A 14,491-nucleotide genomic window follows, 5' to 3' on the forward strand; every position below is an offset into this window, starting at 1 on the left:
CACATAAACAATACATAACATGAGATCATATATTTTCATAACTTGCGGAAGTATCGGCTTAGGTCCCGATAAATCCACCTTACTTGAGAATCAATCGGCTTAGGTCCCGATAGATTCATCCTGCTTAAGAACCAATCGGCTTAGGTCCCGATAGATTCATCTGCTTAGGAATCACTCAGCTTAGGTCCCGAGAGATCCCCCTTACTTAAGAATTCACCAGCTTAGGTCCCGGTGATTCACATCATAAACATACTTGCTTTAATCATAACTATGGAATTACCAGCTTAGGTCCCGGTAACTCCTCTTACTTGAGAATATGCCAGCTTAGGTCCCGGCAATTCCCATCATACAATACATTTCCTGCTCGGGATCCCTTAATGATATCCGCACGACACATGTCTTATTGGCGCCAGACAGGAGGGTGCACAGTCTCCTGCCTAATCCCCATGTGGTACCAGCACGAAGCATAATAGGTACCTGCTAACAAGGGGTATATGTCGGAGGCGGTACCATTCTATGTTTTCTCTTTAATTAACTTAACATGAGAGACTGCTTAATTCAGGTTTAATCCCGATCTTACCATATATTCTTTTCGCTTATTAACTCGTGACTTATAAGATCTTGAGATGCGACTCCCAAAGATCCTATCATAATATTCTCGCTTTTGAATACGAGTCTTAACTTCAGTCTCTCATAATCCAGTTCACTAGGACTGGATCTCTGGAAGGTGGCTAACTAAACACATAGCAAAGGCTCGGGTTCCTAGTTACCTCTAGCCATTTTTGTTAGCCGGACTAATTCCGTTTCCCAATTCGTTAGTGGCTTAAAGCCCTTAATCTTGATAGTGAGTTATCTTATGGCTTATCTTACTCTTGCTTACTAGAAAGCATATAAAGAATGCACGTACAATATATGTATATATAAGGATATATATAATATTTCTTGATATTGTAGGTGCCTATAATCCACTTACCCGGATAACGATTCTTTCGAATCCTGAGATCTTCTCTTCCAGATAAAAGGGTTCTTCTTAACTTCACGTATAACCCAGTCCTCGTAAGCTTCTCCTGCTAATCCTTATAGCAATCTGGACGTATCTATGGAAGAGAAAGATCGAACATCGAGCATACTCAGTATCTCGTCCATTGATTTACTAACGTACACACTTCTACTAAAAGAAAGCTCATAAGGAATGCATTCAAAACGTCCTCCTAGTGACAGAACAGAGAATACACGACAGAACAAACATCAGGGAAAACATGACAGAACAGAGACGGGAAAGAATCGACGCCTAAGAACAAGGCCTTAACAACTTCCGTGATCTAGGCTAAGAAACGCCCCGCTATTCGACCACCTATTCTTTTGACGGGACAAAGCCCATTGCTTAGGATAGGTTCCCGAAGGTCGAAACTAAAAGAAAAGAACGTATAAAGAAACTCTTACTAACAATCTATAGAATACGTAAGTTATATGAAAATAACTCAAACCGACACTTCTCAAATGTGGTTTAGAAAATATTTTATGACTTGTCTCTTTTTATTGACAAGTTATAATGTTTGAGAACGTAAATAAAACATTTCTCGTTGATATTCTTTTTCAAAATTAAAAGAGTCGAGCTTATAGTCGAACTCGATTTTTAATACATAATTAAGATAAATATACTAAATAATTACGTGAATAATCAACGAGTTTAATAATGATACATATTAATTATTTTTTTCTTAACGACTTACATAAAACGAGCTCGACTATAAAACATAACAATACTACAAATAAAATCTACTAAGGCGCTAACTCGAAGCAACTCGCGCATATAAATTACAACTTCATAAACCATTTTGAAAAGAAAAACTACTTAATTACGTTCTAGACTCGAGTCGGAACTCAAGGAATTTCGACTCGCTAACTCTAGGCAGAGATTGCCGTAAACAGCCCCCGAGAGCCGCCACAGCGTCGCTGCCGTCCCTGGCTCAACAGCTCGTCCACACCGAGCCAACGAACCACGCTGACCAGCCCCGCTCCGTCGTCGCTCGCGCAGCAGCTCCGTCAACCCTTGGACAGCGCCCTCGCCGTCCCGAACCGCTGCCCCGAGACCTGTGCAGCCTACCTAAAATCGAGCCTCACTCGACAACACACTCGCAACAAAACAAGACTTAACTACCATACCAACAAATCCAGAAAAACATTAAACCAGCCAAACACTATCCGGCCAAAACAGACCAAAATGAACCACACAATCTCATCAAGCCAAACAATACCCACGGCCAAGAGTTCACACGAACAACAACAATATCACACGGCTGAAACAATTCCAAATCCAAACAAAAACCCCCAAATCTCCAAACCCTAGATATATAATTTCTTCTCAAATCCGAGCAGTAGAGGAAGAGAAGTTCAAAATCGAGCTTACCTTCTCTGTCGCCGTCCCTCTCTCCTTCTTCTCCGACGAGTTTCTCTGCTCCGGCGTCCTCGGCTTGCTCGCGGCGGCGCTAGTTCCTTCTCGGCCGCGTGTGGGTGGCGCTCGGGCTCGGTGGCTTGCTGTCGGCCGATCTCCTCCTCCGCGAGCTCACTCCCTCAATCTCTTTCTCTCTCTCGCTCGCTCGACCGCTCTCTCTCCCTTGCTCTCCCTTCTCTCGGCTCTCTCTCTCCCCCTCTGGTTCTCTTCTCCTTCTTCTTTCTTTTTTTTTTCCCGTGTCTTTTCTCTTCCTTGGGCCGGTGGGTTTGATTTTATTCGGCTAAGTGATAAACATCACTTGATATTATCCAAATCTTTGATTGATGACATGGCAATGCTCATCCTTATCCCATTAATTACAAACCAACCTATTTTCTTTGTTTTCTTTCAAATGGGTCCCTTAAAATTGTTACAACCACGTCCTTTTCATATAATTATTTAATTAAATCCATCACCGAACGGATTATAATTATATGATTTGAACCGAGAATTTTCTCGTTCGTTCTCGATTAATTAAAATATATTTAAGATTTCTCGGAATTAATTCTCATCCTTGAGAATTTATTTCTTAAATTAATTTCCGGAATGTTTCCTCGGAATTAATTTATTAATCGAGTTAAACTCGATAATTCCTTTGTTTATTCCGAGATTTCCATAACCTTAATATATTTAAAATTAATTCGATAAATCCATTGAAGTATAATTCACTCGAGAATTTAGTTGTAACAACGGAAACTCGTTATTGACTTCCAAATTTCCAAATACGAGTGACGCAGAAACTTGTCCTTACAATCCCTACCCCCTTAAGTTAGTTTCGTCCTCGAAACTTAAAGCAAAGCAGGGTACTCTTTCTGCATCACACTATTGAGTTTCCAGATAATTTTCCATCCTCATAAAAGAAGAGAGGATATACCTTCCTCTAAACATGTCATCGCTTAATGAACAGCAGATTGATTCTAGTCTTAAGATAGTCACTTCCTAACTGTTAGATATAACTAACCAGGAATCTATTCCATCATCTACCAAGATCAAGAACTTGACTAGGACACAACAGACGAACATGCATAGTTCCCACATACAGGAATGCATAACTGAAGAGTAAAGGATAGGAATCTAACCGGTTCTTCCAGACGATGACTCCTTTACTTCATCTCCATAGATGCTAAAGACGCGAGCTTTGGCCTTAGGTTGATTCTTCAGGTAAGCGATCTTCTCTTCTGAAACGTGACAATCCCGTGCAAAATGACCTTCTAAGCCACACCGGTAGCAGCTTGAGGTTCCTATGCGACACTCGCCTGAGTGCTTTCTGCCGCACTTGTTGCACGTAGGGAAATCATTAACCCTTGGCCTCTTGTACTTGTTCTCGCTTTGATTTCCTCTGTAGCTTCCTTCATTTCCCTGCGCCCTAGACCTGAAGTTTCTATCCCAACTCTTTTTCTTCTTGTCGGTGAAGTTCTTCTTCTCGACTTCTGCTACAGATTCCTGTAGGATGGTCATTGACTCGCTAGCTGGATTGACTTGTGCTATACGCCAACCGTCAATCCTTAATGCTCTTTGAACGGCATTCGCATAAGTTCGTGGCCCAACGTCGCCACTATCAACCTGACGCACAATTTCCACATTGAGTCCATGCATAAACTTCATCTTGCGCGACTGATCCGTCGGTACCATAGAGGGCGAAAACTTTGCAAGCTCATCAAACTTGGCTATATACTCAGCTACAGAGAGCTTCCCTTGCTTAAGATCCATAAACTCTCGTACCTTACCCGAGAGATTAGCTTCACCCAGGTACTTCTCATAAAATAGGTTGATAAAACGATTCCATGTAATATGAGAAACATCATCATAGAGTGCGATTACTTCCCACCAACTTCGAGCTTCAAGTTCCAGCTGGTTCACAGCACATGCAACCCTCTCAGCATCTGTAAGTTGCATGTACGTGAAGATCTGTTGGATCCTTTTAATCCAATTTTCCGCAAGGGAAGGATCAGCATCTCCATTGAAAGTCGGTGGTTTCTGCTTACGAAAACGCTCATATACAGGCTCCCCGACAGTCGGTGCCATTATCGGAATCTGGAACAGCGGAACCTCATCTGGCGCCATAGCTTGAGCTTGTGGTGGCGCTTGTACATTCTGACCATCTGGATTCCTATTCATATTTGGCACGTGCTCACCTTGTCCTCCAGGTTGTTCTGGTCGATGCGCCTGGGGTTCAGGGTCTTGTTGTCCCTGTGGAGGTTGCTGCTCATTCATTCGTGCAATAAGTTGCGTGATCAACCTGTTCTGCTCTTCTATTTGAGCATCCCTTCGACGAGCATCTTCTGCTTGGCGCTCTAAAGCCCTGCTAATCTCAGTCATTTCTTGTGAAAGATTCGTCTGCGTTTGCTTCTTAGGTCCCATTCTTAATCTCTACTTCACCTATAAGTAGGAATGGGTAAGCACACGGTTATCCTAATATAACCACTATCTTTCACAAAGACTCAACAAGATATTATAGATAAGGCTATCTTGGACATCAACTGACTTATAAGTAAGTAAGATAGTGTATGTACGACCACAAGTCTACAGAAACGGCTCAACCTGGGCTCTGATACCAAAAATTCTGTCACGACCCGCGAGCCTTAGCTCGCCCGCGAGCCGCGGCAGAGATCTCCGTATCTTACTTGACATAAATAAAATTCATAAAAACTTTGGTGGAAGCGCTTCCAGAAAACATTTTCTAGAAAAACTTATAAAATATTTACATAAACGTCTCAAAAATATGGGCGAATTTTTCGTTTTTCTTAAAACATACTATTTAAAACTTTACAAACAAAAGACTCGTCTTTTAAAAACAAAATAGACTCATTCGCCCTTGACTTAGCCACAGGTCGGCAGCCGTACATACACACGCCTACTTACTTACCGGTTTCGCTGATGCTCTGCTCAGTCTTCTTCGGCCTTTCCTTTATCTACAATATCAAGATAATAACTGTGAGTCGAAAGACTCAGTAAGCGGATATCTACATATCTAATGCACAATGCACATAACACATAAACAATACATAACATGAGATCATATATTTTCATAACTTGCGGAAGTATCGGCTTAGGTCCCGATAAATCCACCTTACTTGAGAATCAATCGGCTTAGGTCCCGATAGATTCATCCTGCTTAAGAACCAATCGGCTTAGGTCCCGATAGATTCATCTGCTTAGGAATCACTCAGCTTAGGTCCCGAGAGATCCCCCTTACTTAAGAATTCACCAGCTTAGGTCCCGGTGATTCACATCATAAACATACTTGCTTTAATCATAACTATGGAATTACCAGCTTAGGTCCCGGTAACTCCTCTTACTTGAGAATATGCCAGCTTAGGTCCCGGCAATTCCCATCATACAATACATTTCCTGCTCGGGATCCCTTAATGATATCCGCACGACACATGTCTTATTGGCGCCAGACAGGAGGGTGCACAGTCTCCTGCCTAATCCCCATGTGGTACCAGCACGAAGCATAATAGGTACCTGCTAACAAGGGGTATATGTCGGAGGCGGTACCATTCTATGTTTTCTCTTTAATTAACTTAACATGAGAGACTGCTTAATTCAGGTTTAATCCCGATCTTACCATATATTCTTTTCGCTTATTAACTCGTGACTTATAAGATCTTGAGATGCGACTCCCAAAGATCCTATCATAATATTCTCGCTTTTGAATACGAGTCTTAACTTCAGTCTCTCATAATCCAGTTCACTAGGACTGGATCTCTGGAAGGTGGCTAACTAAACACATAGCAAAGGCTCGGGTTCCTAGTTACCTCTAGCCATTTTTGTTAGCCGGACTAATTCCGTTTCCCAATTCGTTAGTGGCTTAAAGCCCTTAATCTTGATAGTGAGTTATCTTATGGCTTATCTTACTCTTGCTTACTAGAAAGCATATAAAGAATGCACGTACAATATATGTATATATAAGGATATATATAATATTTCTTGATATTGTAGGTGCCTATAATCCACTTACCCGGATAACGATTCTTTCGAATCCTGAGATCTTCTCTTCCAGATAAAAGGGTTCTTCTTAACTTCACGTATAACCCAGTCCTCGTAAGCTTCTCCTGCTAATCCTTATAGCAATCTGGACGTATCTATGGAAGAGAAAGATCGAACATCGAGCATACTCAGTATCTCGTCCATTGATTTACTAACGTACACACTTCTACTAAAAGAAAGCTCATAAGGAATGCATTCAAAACGTCCTCCTAGTGACAGAACAGAGAATACATGACAGAACAAACATCAGGGAAAACATGACAGAACAGAGACGGGAAAGAATCGACGCCTAAGAACAAGGCCTTAACAACTTCCGTGATCTAGGCTAAGAAACGCCCCGCTATTCGACCACCTATTCTTTTGACGGGACAAAGCCCATTGCTTAGGATAGGTTCCCGAAGGTCGAAACTAAAAGAAAAGAACGTATAAAGAAACTCTTACTAACAATCTATAGAATACGTAAGTTATATGAAAATAACTCAAACCGACACTTCTCAAATGTGGTTTAGAAAATATTTTATGACTTGTCTCTTTTTATTGACAAGTTATAATGTTTGAGAACGTAAATAAAACATTTCTCGTTGATATTCTTTTTCAAAATTAAAAGAGTCGAGCTTATAGTCGAACTCGATTTTTAATACATAATTAAGATAAATATACTAAATAATTACGTGAATAATCAACGAGTTTAATAATGATACATATTAATTATTTTTTTCTTAACGACTTACATAAAACGAGCTCGACTATAAAACATAACAATACTACAAATAAAATCTACTAAGGCGCTAACTCGAAGCAACTCGCGCATATAAATTACAACTTCATAAACCATTTTGAAAAGAAAAACTACTTAATTACGTTCTAGACTCGAGTCGGAACTCAAGGAATTTCGACTCGCTAACTCTAGGCAGAGATTGCCGTAAACAGCCCCCGAGAGCCGCCACAGCGTCGCTGCCGTCCCTGGCTCAACAGCTCGTCCACACCGAGCCAACGAACCACGCTGACCAGCCCCGCTCCGTCGTCGCTCGCGCAGCAGCTCCGTCAACCCTTGGACAGCGCCCTCGCCGTCCCGAACCGCTGCCCCGAGACCTGTGCAGCCTACCTAAAATCGAGCCTCACTCGACAACACACTCGCAACAAAACAAGACTTAACTACCATACCAACAAATCCAGAAAAACATTAAACCAGCCAAACACTATCCGGCCAAAACAGACCAAAATGAACCACACAATCTCATCAAGCCAAACAATACCCACGGCCAAGAGTTCATACGAACAACAACAATATCACACGGCTGAAACAATTCCAAATCCAAACAAAAACCCCCAAATCTCCAAACCCTAGACATATAATTTCTTCTCAAATCCGAGCAGTAGAGGAAGAGAAGTTCAAAATCGAGCTTACCTTCTCTGTCGCCGTCCCTCTCTCCTTCTTCTCCGACGAGTTTCTCTGCTCCGGCGTCCTCGGCTTGCTCGCGGCGGCGCTAGTTCCTTCTCGGCCGCGTGTGGGTGGCGCTCGGGCTCGGTGGCTTGCTGTCGGCCGATCTCCTCCTCCGCGAGCTCACTCCCTCAATCTCTTTCTCTCTCTCGCTCGCTCGACCGCTCTCTCTCCCTTGCTCTCCCTTCTCTCGGCTCTCTCTCTCCCCCTCTGGTTCTCTTCTCCTTCTTCTTTCTTTTTTTTTCCCGTGTCTTTTCTCTTCCTTGGGCCGGTGGGTTTGATTTTATTCGGCTAAGTGATAAACATCACTTGATATTATCCAAATCTTTGATTGATGACATGGCAATGCTCATCCTTATCCCATTAATTACAAACCAACCTATTTTCTTTGTTTTCTTTCAAATGGGTCCCTTAAAATTGTTACAACCACGTCCTTTTCATATAATTATTTAATTAAATCCATCACCGAACGGATTATAATTATATGATTTGAACCGAGAATTTTCTCGTTCGTTCTCGATTAATTAAAATATATTTAAGATTTCTCGGAATTAATTCTCATCCTTGAGAATTTATTTCTTAAATTAATTTCCGGAATGTTTCCTCGGAATTAATTTATTAATCGAGTTAAACTCGATAATTCCTTTGTTTATTCCGAGATTTCCATAACCTTAATATATTTAAAATTAATTCGATAAATCCATTGAAGTATAATTCACTCGAGAATTTAGTTGTAACAACGGAAACTCGTTATTGACTTCCAAATTTCCAAATACGAGTGACGCAGAAACTTGTCCTTACAGCTCGCCTGGAGGTCGAACCTGGCTGGAGGTCGATCGTGGGGGGTGTGACCGTGCTCTTCGTGAGCTGCCTACGCACCCGCTTTGTGGGATCAGGTCATGACGTAGTTCAGGGCGAGTGTGTTTGCTATGTGAATGGATTCTTGGATTTTTGTTTTTTTTTCCTCCCGCCGAGAGGTGGCTCTCGGTTTTTGTTTATGATCCGGGATAATTTTGAAGTTGGGAGAGTATTTGACTGAGAGAATTCTGGGGTTGAGAGAATTTTGAGTTCAAAGGATTCTCTATTCCTTTTGATTTGTGTGAGTGAGCTATTTATAGCGAAAACATGCCGCTTGTTGAAAATTCGCTTGTCGCTTGTCTCTTGTTGAAAATTCGCTTGTCGCTTGTTGAAAATTCGTTTGTCGCTTGTTGAAAATTCGCTTGTCGCTTGTTTTTAGTCATGCGTATTTTTAGCATTTGACTAAATTGTCCTTCTATATTGTAACGTCGTTTTTGCAATTGAGGCGTCGTTTTTACCATAAGAAAAGGACGGCATAACAATAACTATACCATAAAAATTTGGAGATATGACAAAACTTAAATTTACATATGAGTTTATATCTGAAGAGAGCCCTTAAATTAATTTATTAGTACATAGAAATTTTTACCGATTAAATTGTATGAGTGATAAAAAAAATGAAGGTAAAAGTCACCACGCACGTTTTAAACTTGGGGGTTCTAGCATGCTTTACCTCTCTTTTGTCTCTTCTCATGTGGCATGTCTGTCATTTATCTGATTTAATTAGATTTAATTATGATAGTAATAAGTTAATAACCAACCAGATGCATTCCCCCTTTTAAAAAAAAAAAGAAAAAAAAGAGTTGCATAATGATAATGTTAATAATAAAAACCAATCTGAGCCGACAGTATAGACATCTGTAATATATATAATAGTTCTTTTTTTTCTTCGTTAAAACTGTAAGAGTATATTATTATTGGAGAAGAAATATTAATACAATATTTATGGCTATTAAAAATGCTTTGCACGTCGGTAGTGTACAACGATAACTGTCCAAACAGACGACGATCTGTGGAGAGAGAGAGAGATAGATATGAGAGGTGCAGATAGATATAGGTAGAAAGGAAACAGCTATAGATGTAAAATAGGTAGCTGGGGATCAATAAATATGTATCATTAAGAGAGATCAGCTTAAAAGACAAATTAATACCACAATAAAAAAATAAAAATAGCAGCATTGTTTGAGTTGGTCTCATATGGACTAGCTAGCAATAGCATTAGCATAGTAGGACTGTGCTACGACAGTAATGTTGGAAACTGTTTCAATGAGTTGGAAATGAATGCAAACACAAACTGCAAATAGGATGGCAACGGGTACGAGTAAAGTCGGGTACACCGATTTCGTTACTCGTACCCGCTATAATTTATATACGTTCCTGTTTAATTTTATTTATTTATTTTAGGAAAACAAAATAATTTTGGATTGGGTCTTCATGACAAAGTCTTGAGAGGCATATTATGTCTCTAATCTCTCTATGCATGCATTACTCAAATATTATATATATTAAATTTTGGTTATGTAAATATCATAAAATTTATTATTATTATATTCATAAGCTAATATTTTTTTTAAATAGCATAACTCTATTTTTTTTTCACTTACCCGCAACTACGCGAGGGTTAAATAACTTTATATAAATCGAAAGCTGTTGTTTTTATTAATAGCGTTTCTTTAATAAGTGATTGAGATTGGCCCTCTAAACTCTCATTCTCTCTAACCTTCCAATACTGACACCATTGCAACTTGCCCAAGAAATTAATGGTGTGCGACAAATATTTCACTTTATCTCTATGCACTCACAAAAAAATCCAAAGCATCTCTGCACTCATTTCTTATCTACCATATCACTTTATCTGTCTAGTCTTGGTAGTTGCTCAAGAAATTAATGGTGTGCGTATTTCACTTTATCTCTATGCACTCACAAAAAAATCCAAAGCATCTATCTGTCTAGTCTTGGTAGTTGCCCAAGAAATTAATGGTGTGCGTATAAAAAGCCTAATTTATTTATTTTAATGATGAAACAATCACTTGAAATAAATTAATGGTGTGCGTATAAAAATAAATTAATGGTGTGCGTATAAATTAATATGCTAATTGATTCTTTCGGAAACAGTAAATAAAATATTTGTTAACATATGGAAAACTAGTTATTTGCTAGTAATCCTCTGAAATTACTAAACGGGTGTAAAATAGTTGTTCAACTATGAATGAAACAATTTGTTGACCAGCTGATCGTTTTTAAGCAGTTCTAATCTTTTATTCAAAGTGATAAACTAACAAACAATCAAATAGAAATAAAAAATACAAGACCATTGGTAATTATGTCTGGTGTAAACCACCACTCAAAGAGACTGATCATGATGTGAAAACAGACTTTTGGCGTCACTTTATCTAAGAGCAACGCTGTAGTTTTAATTCTGTAATGAATTTATACATATAATGTCGCACGCACCTAACTGGACTCATTATCGCACACACATAATTACTCCTTACAACATTGTGAACCTTACAGATGCATAACTGGACTGATTATCTACAATTATTTATTAGCAGCGCTAACATTTTTTGTATGAAAGAAATTTATGTTTTTGTAGGTCCTCACCAATAATTCCACTGTTTCTTTTCGTCTATGAACCTACTCTAGACTACTCGTCTCCGTCGTCTTCATCGTCGGCGTCGCATCTTCTCCGACAAGAGAACGGCGGCGAAGGCGGGTGGTGCCGAATGTCTCGTCAAAGACCTTCACAACCTCCCATATCAAAGTTACCATTTGCGGTGGCTCGGCTGTCGACGGCGCCTTCGAGATCCCTCCGGCGTCAATCTTCACTGTCGCCGCCCTGGGAATGATCGTCTCCGTCGTGCTCTACGAGAAGGCGCTCGTTTTAGTTTTAGATTACAAATATAAATATATATTAAATGATATAAAAGGTCAGTTTGGGAAGAATATTTCATTACACGGTGGAATGGTTCATTCATCCCAATTTATAAAGAATCAAATTAATGCAATGATCATTCCGTATAATGATGATTACCTCATTTAAAAATGAATCAAATAAAAGAATAATAAATTTAAGGAATCCATTCCATTCCATTCCCTTAAAAAGTCACCAACCAAACATACCCTAAATTCTTTTGGTTATCAGCCATGACTTCGCTCCTCGTTTGAGATCCACGCGCGTCAGCCCTAACCGTCGTCGGACCAGGGTTGTCGTGGTGGTTCTCCTCAGTCGGCATCTCGGTATCCATGGCTTCACTCGGCGGCCCTCCCGGATTGATCTCTTTATCCTTCGTCGGCTCATCTTCCCTTGTCGGTGGCTTGGTCAGAGTCGCGGTCGGGCCGGTCTCTGTCTCCATCGGCGGCGATTGTTTTTCCTTCCCACGCCTCTGTTTCTCGCCTCTCTCCCCCGACTCCTCTTGCAAAGCTTTTGACGAGTCCCGGTGAGTTTTCGCAGAACAGGACTCCGGCCCAGCCCAACCAGGTTCCCGGTTAGGTCCCACACCGTTAAACCTCCAAGTACCACCGTTAGATTTGTGAGGGGGCTGTCCTCTCAGCCCAGCTCCATACTTGGGGTTCCCCCCCCACACCCAGCTCCTCCTTCTCATGACAGTCAGAGCCACAGTGCCCGAGCCTTCCACACACGAAACAAAAGTCTCCGAGTTTTTCGTATCGGAAAGTCAACAAGGCCTTCCACTCCTCCGTCCCAAGCTTTAGAAATGTTCCCTTCATCAGAGGTTTGCCTATGTCCACCGCGACACGGACCCGAATGAAATCCCCACTGATTCTACCCTCCTTATCCTTGTCAACTTTGGTAACCCGTCCTATTCGTCCTCCGACAAGCTCACCCATTCTTGCCGACCGAAACTTGAGAGGGATTCCGTGAATCTGAACCCAGAAATCCACATGTCGGAATTCATCATCTTTGTCCTTTTCAATCTCAGGGTCATTCAAAACTAGGAGGGATTTGTCAAACGTCCATGGCCCCAATTCCCAGACCCGCCTCTTATCGGCCCTGTTCCCGAACCGGAAGCAGAGGATTCCGTCTCGGTGATCGCTGATTTCGAGCTTTCCACTCGTCCTCCAAATCGTGGCCATGACCGACTTAAGCGCACCTCGGTTGAAGGCTTTTTGCCGGAGCAGCCTCCCGAGAAGGCAGTCAGAGAGATCGACCGCCGTGCTCGCAAGTTCTTCCTCTTCAATGACTAACACATCCCCGTCCTCTTCCTCTCCGATGCCCATCTCAGACCATTTGTCGCACAAATCCTCCATACTTCGAGAAGAAGGAGGAGGCTTGACGAAATCAACATCTGTAAATGTAACTTCAACACCAGACTGCTCAGTGATAGCTCCAACTGACAGTAAGTTGAACTTGAATCCAGGAACATACAACACACTTCTCAAAACCAGATTATTGTTGAGTCTGACATCTCCAAACAAATGAACTGGTATGACAGTATGGTTGGGTAGTGTAACAGTAGCACCACTGATGGGCTTGAGGCTTATGAACTGAGAGCTATGAGCACATATGTGCTTGGAAGCTCCAGAATCTGAAAGCCATACTGTATGTGTATTTGACAAGTAATCACAAGAGTTGGCATAGTAACAGGCACCTGTGACATAGGTAGTCTGATTGACATCTGAATTGGATGAGCTAGGCTTGGAGGTGTTCATGTGACTGGAGAGCATCGCCATCAACTGGTTGCACTGCTCATACAACTGAGTTGTTGTCAGCTGGTCTTGATCCTCATGCTTGACTGCCTGATCTTTGGCCTCAGCACAGTTGACCTGACTCTTCGGCTTCCTGCTCCCCGGGGGATAGCCATGGAGTTTGTAGCACTTGTCAGCAGTGTGGCCTGGGATCTTGCAATGAGCATACGTCGGTTTCTCCTTGTCCTTTTTGTATGGCTTCTTCTGCAAGTCATCTTTCACTGCCATCGCCACAGTACTGGTTTGTTCCATGTTGCCATGCTCGTTTCCAACACTTCGCTGTTTCTCCTCTTGTGTAATTAATGCAAACACCTTGTTGATTGCAGGAATAGGATCCATGAGTAGCACTTGACTCCTCACTGCTGAGAACGAGTCATTGAGTCCCATAAGGAAGCTCATCACATACTCATTTTGGAAGAACTCATTAAGTTTCTTCACACCTCCACATTTACACGTTCCACAAGTACAATTTGGTCGAAAATTGTTCAACTCCTCCCAAATTGCTTTCAACCTTGTGAAGTACATCCCAACCGATCGCTGATCTTGAGTTAGGTTTGTGAGTTCTCGTTTCAACTGGAAAATGCGCGGTCCATTGGATTGCTGAAACCTCTCGTTCAGATCATTCCAGATCTCCGCAGCTGATTCTCTGAACAAAATGTTCGATGAAATTTCCTTCGAAACAGAGTTCAACAACCAAGAGATCACGATATGGTTGTTGCGTCTCCATGAATTCAATAGGTGTGGATCAGATCCATCAGGTTTCACGATAGATCCATCAACAAACCCTAACTTGTTCTTCACGGACAGCGCAATCAACATCGATCGATTCCACGACGCATAATTATCTCCATTCAGCAATTGAGATACGAGAACTGTACCTGGATTGTCTGAATGATGCAGATAATATGCACTCAGTGGATCATCGATTACTGACCTTCGTGAAGCTCCGAACGCTAAATTCTCCATCGAAGTGTTGCTTTGTTCCTCCATTCACTTGG

The 14,491-nt window shown here is 41.3% G+C and overlaps 1 protein-coding gene and 1 long non-coding RNA gene across 2 annotated transcripts; both read right to left on the bottom strand.

Moving 5' to 3' along the window:
- Positions 1–1,669: 1,669 nt before the first annotated feature.
- On the bottom strand, positions 1,670–3,103 carry LOC149388470 (uncharacterized). The gene is made up of 2 exons (XR_016300624.1): positions 2,411–3,103; positions 1,670–2,135 (listed from the first exon to the last, which is right to left on the bottom strand). It is a non-coding gene; the product is annotated as an uncharacterized LOC149388470 (long non-coding RNA).
- Positions 3,104–3,568: 465 nt separating this feature from the next.
- On the bottom strand, positions 3,569–8,571 carry LOC149388471 (uncharacterized). The gene is made up of 3 exons (XM_089624629.1): positions 7,896–8,571; positions 6,459–6,582; positions 3,569–4,873 (listed from the first exon to the last, which is right to left on the bottom strand). Exon 3 carries the CDS (start codon positions 4,853–4,855, stop codon positions 3,569–3,571), a length of 1,287 nt encoding a protein of 428 aa, XP_089480755.1. The 5' UTR covers positions 4,856–4,873; positions 6,459–6,582; positions 7,896–8,571.
- Positions 8,572–14,491: the final 5,920 nt, after the last annotated feature.

This window comes from Urtica dioica, chromosome 8, assembly GCF_054948205.1.
Source record: "Urtica dioica subsp. dioica isolate 48M chromosome 8, U.dioica_male_clone48M_v1_H2, whole genome shotgun sequence".
Classification (NCBI taxonomy): Eukaryota; Viridiplantae; Streptophyta; class Magnoliopsida; order Rosales; family Urticaceae; genus Urtica; species Urtica dioica.

What these genes read in the sequence shown, in the direction of transcription:
- LOC149388471 (XM_089624629.1), bottom strand. Translation starts at nt 4,855, where the DNA reads ATGGGACCTAAGAAGCAAACGCAGACGAATCTTTCACAAGAAATGACT.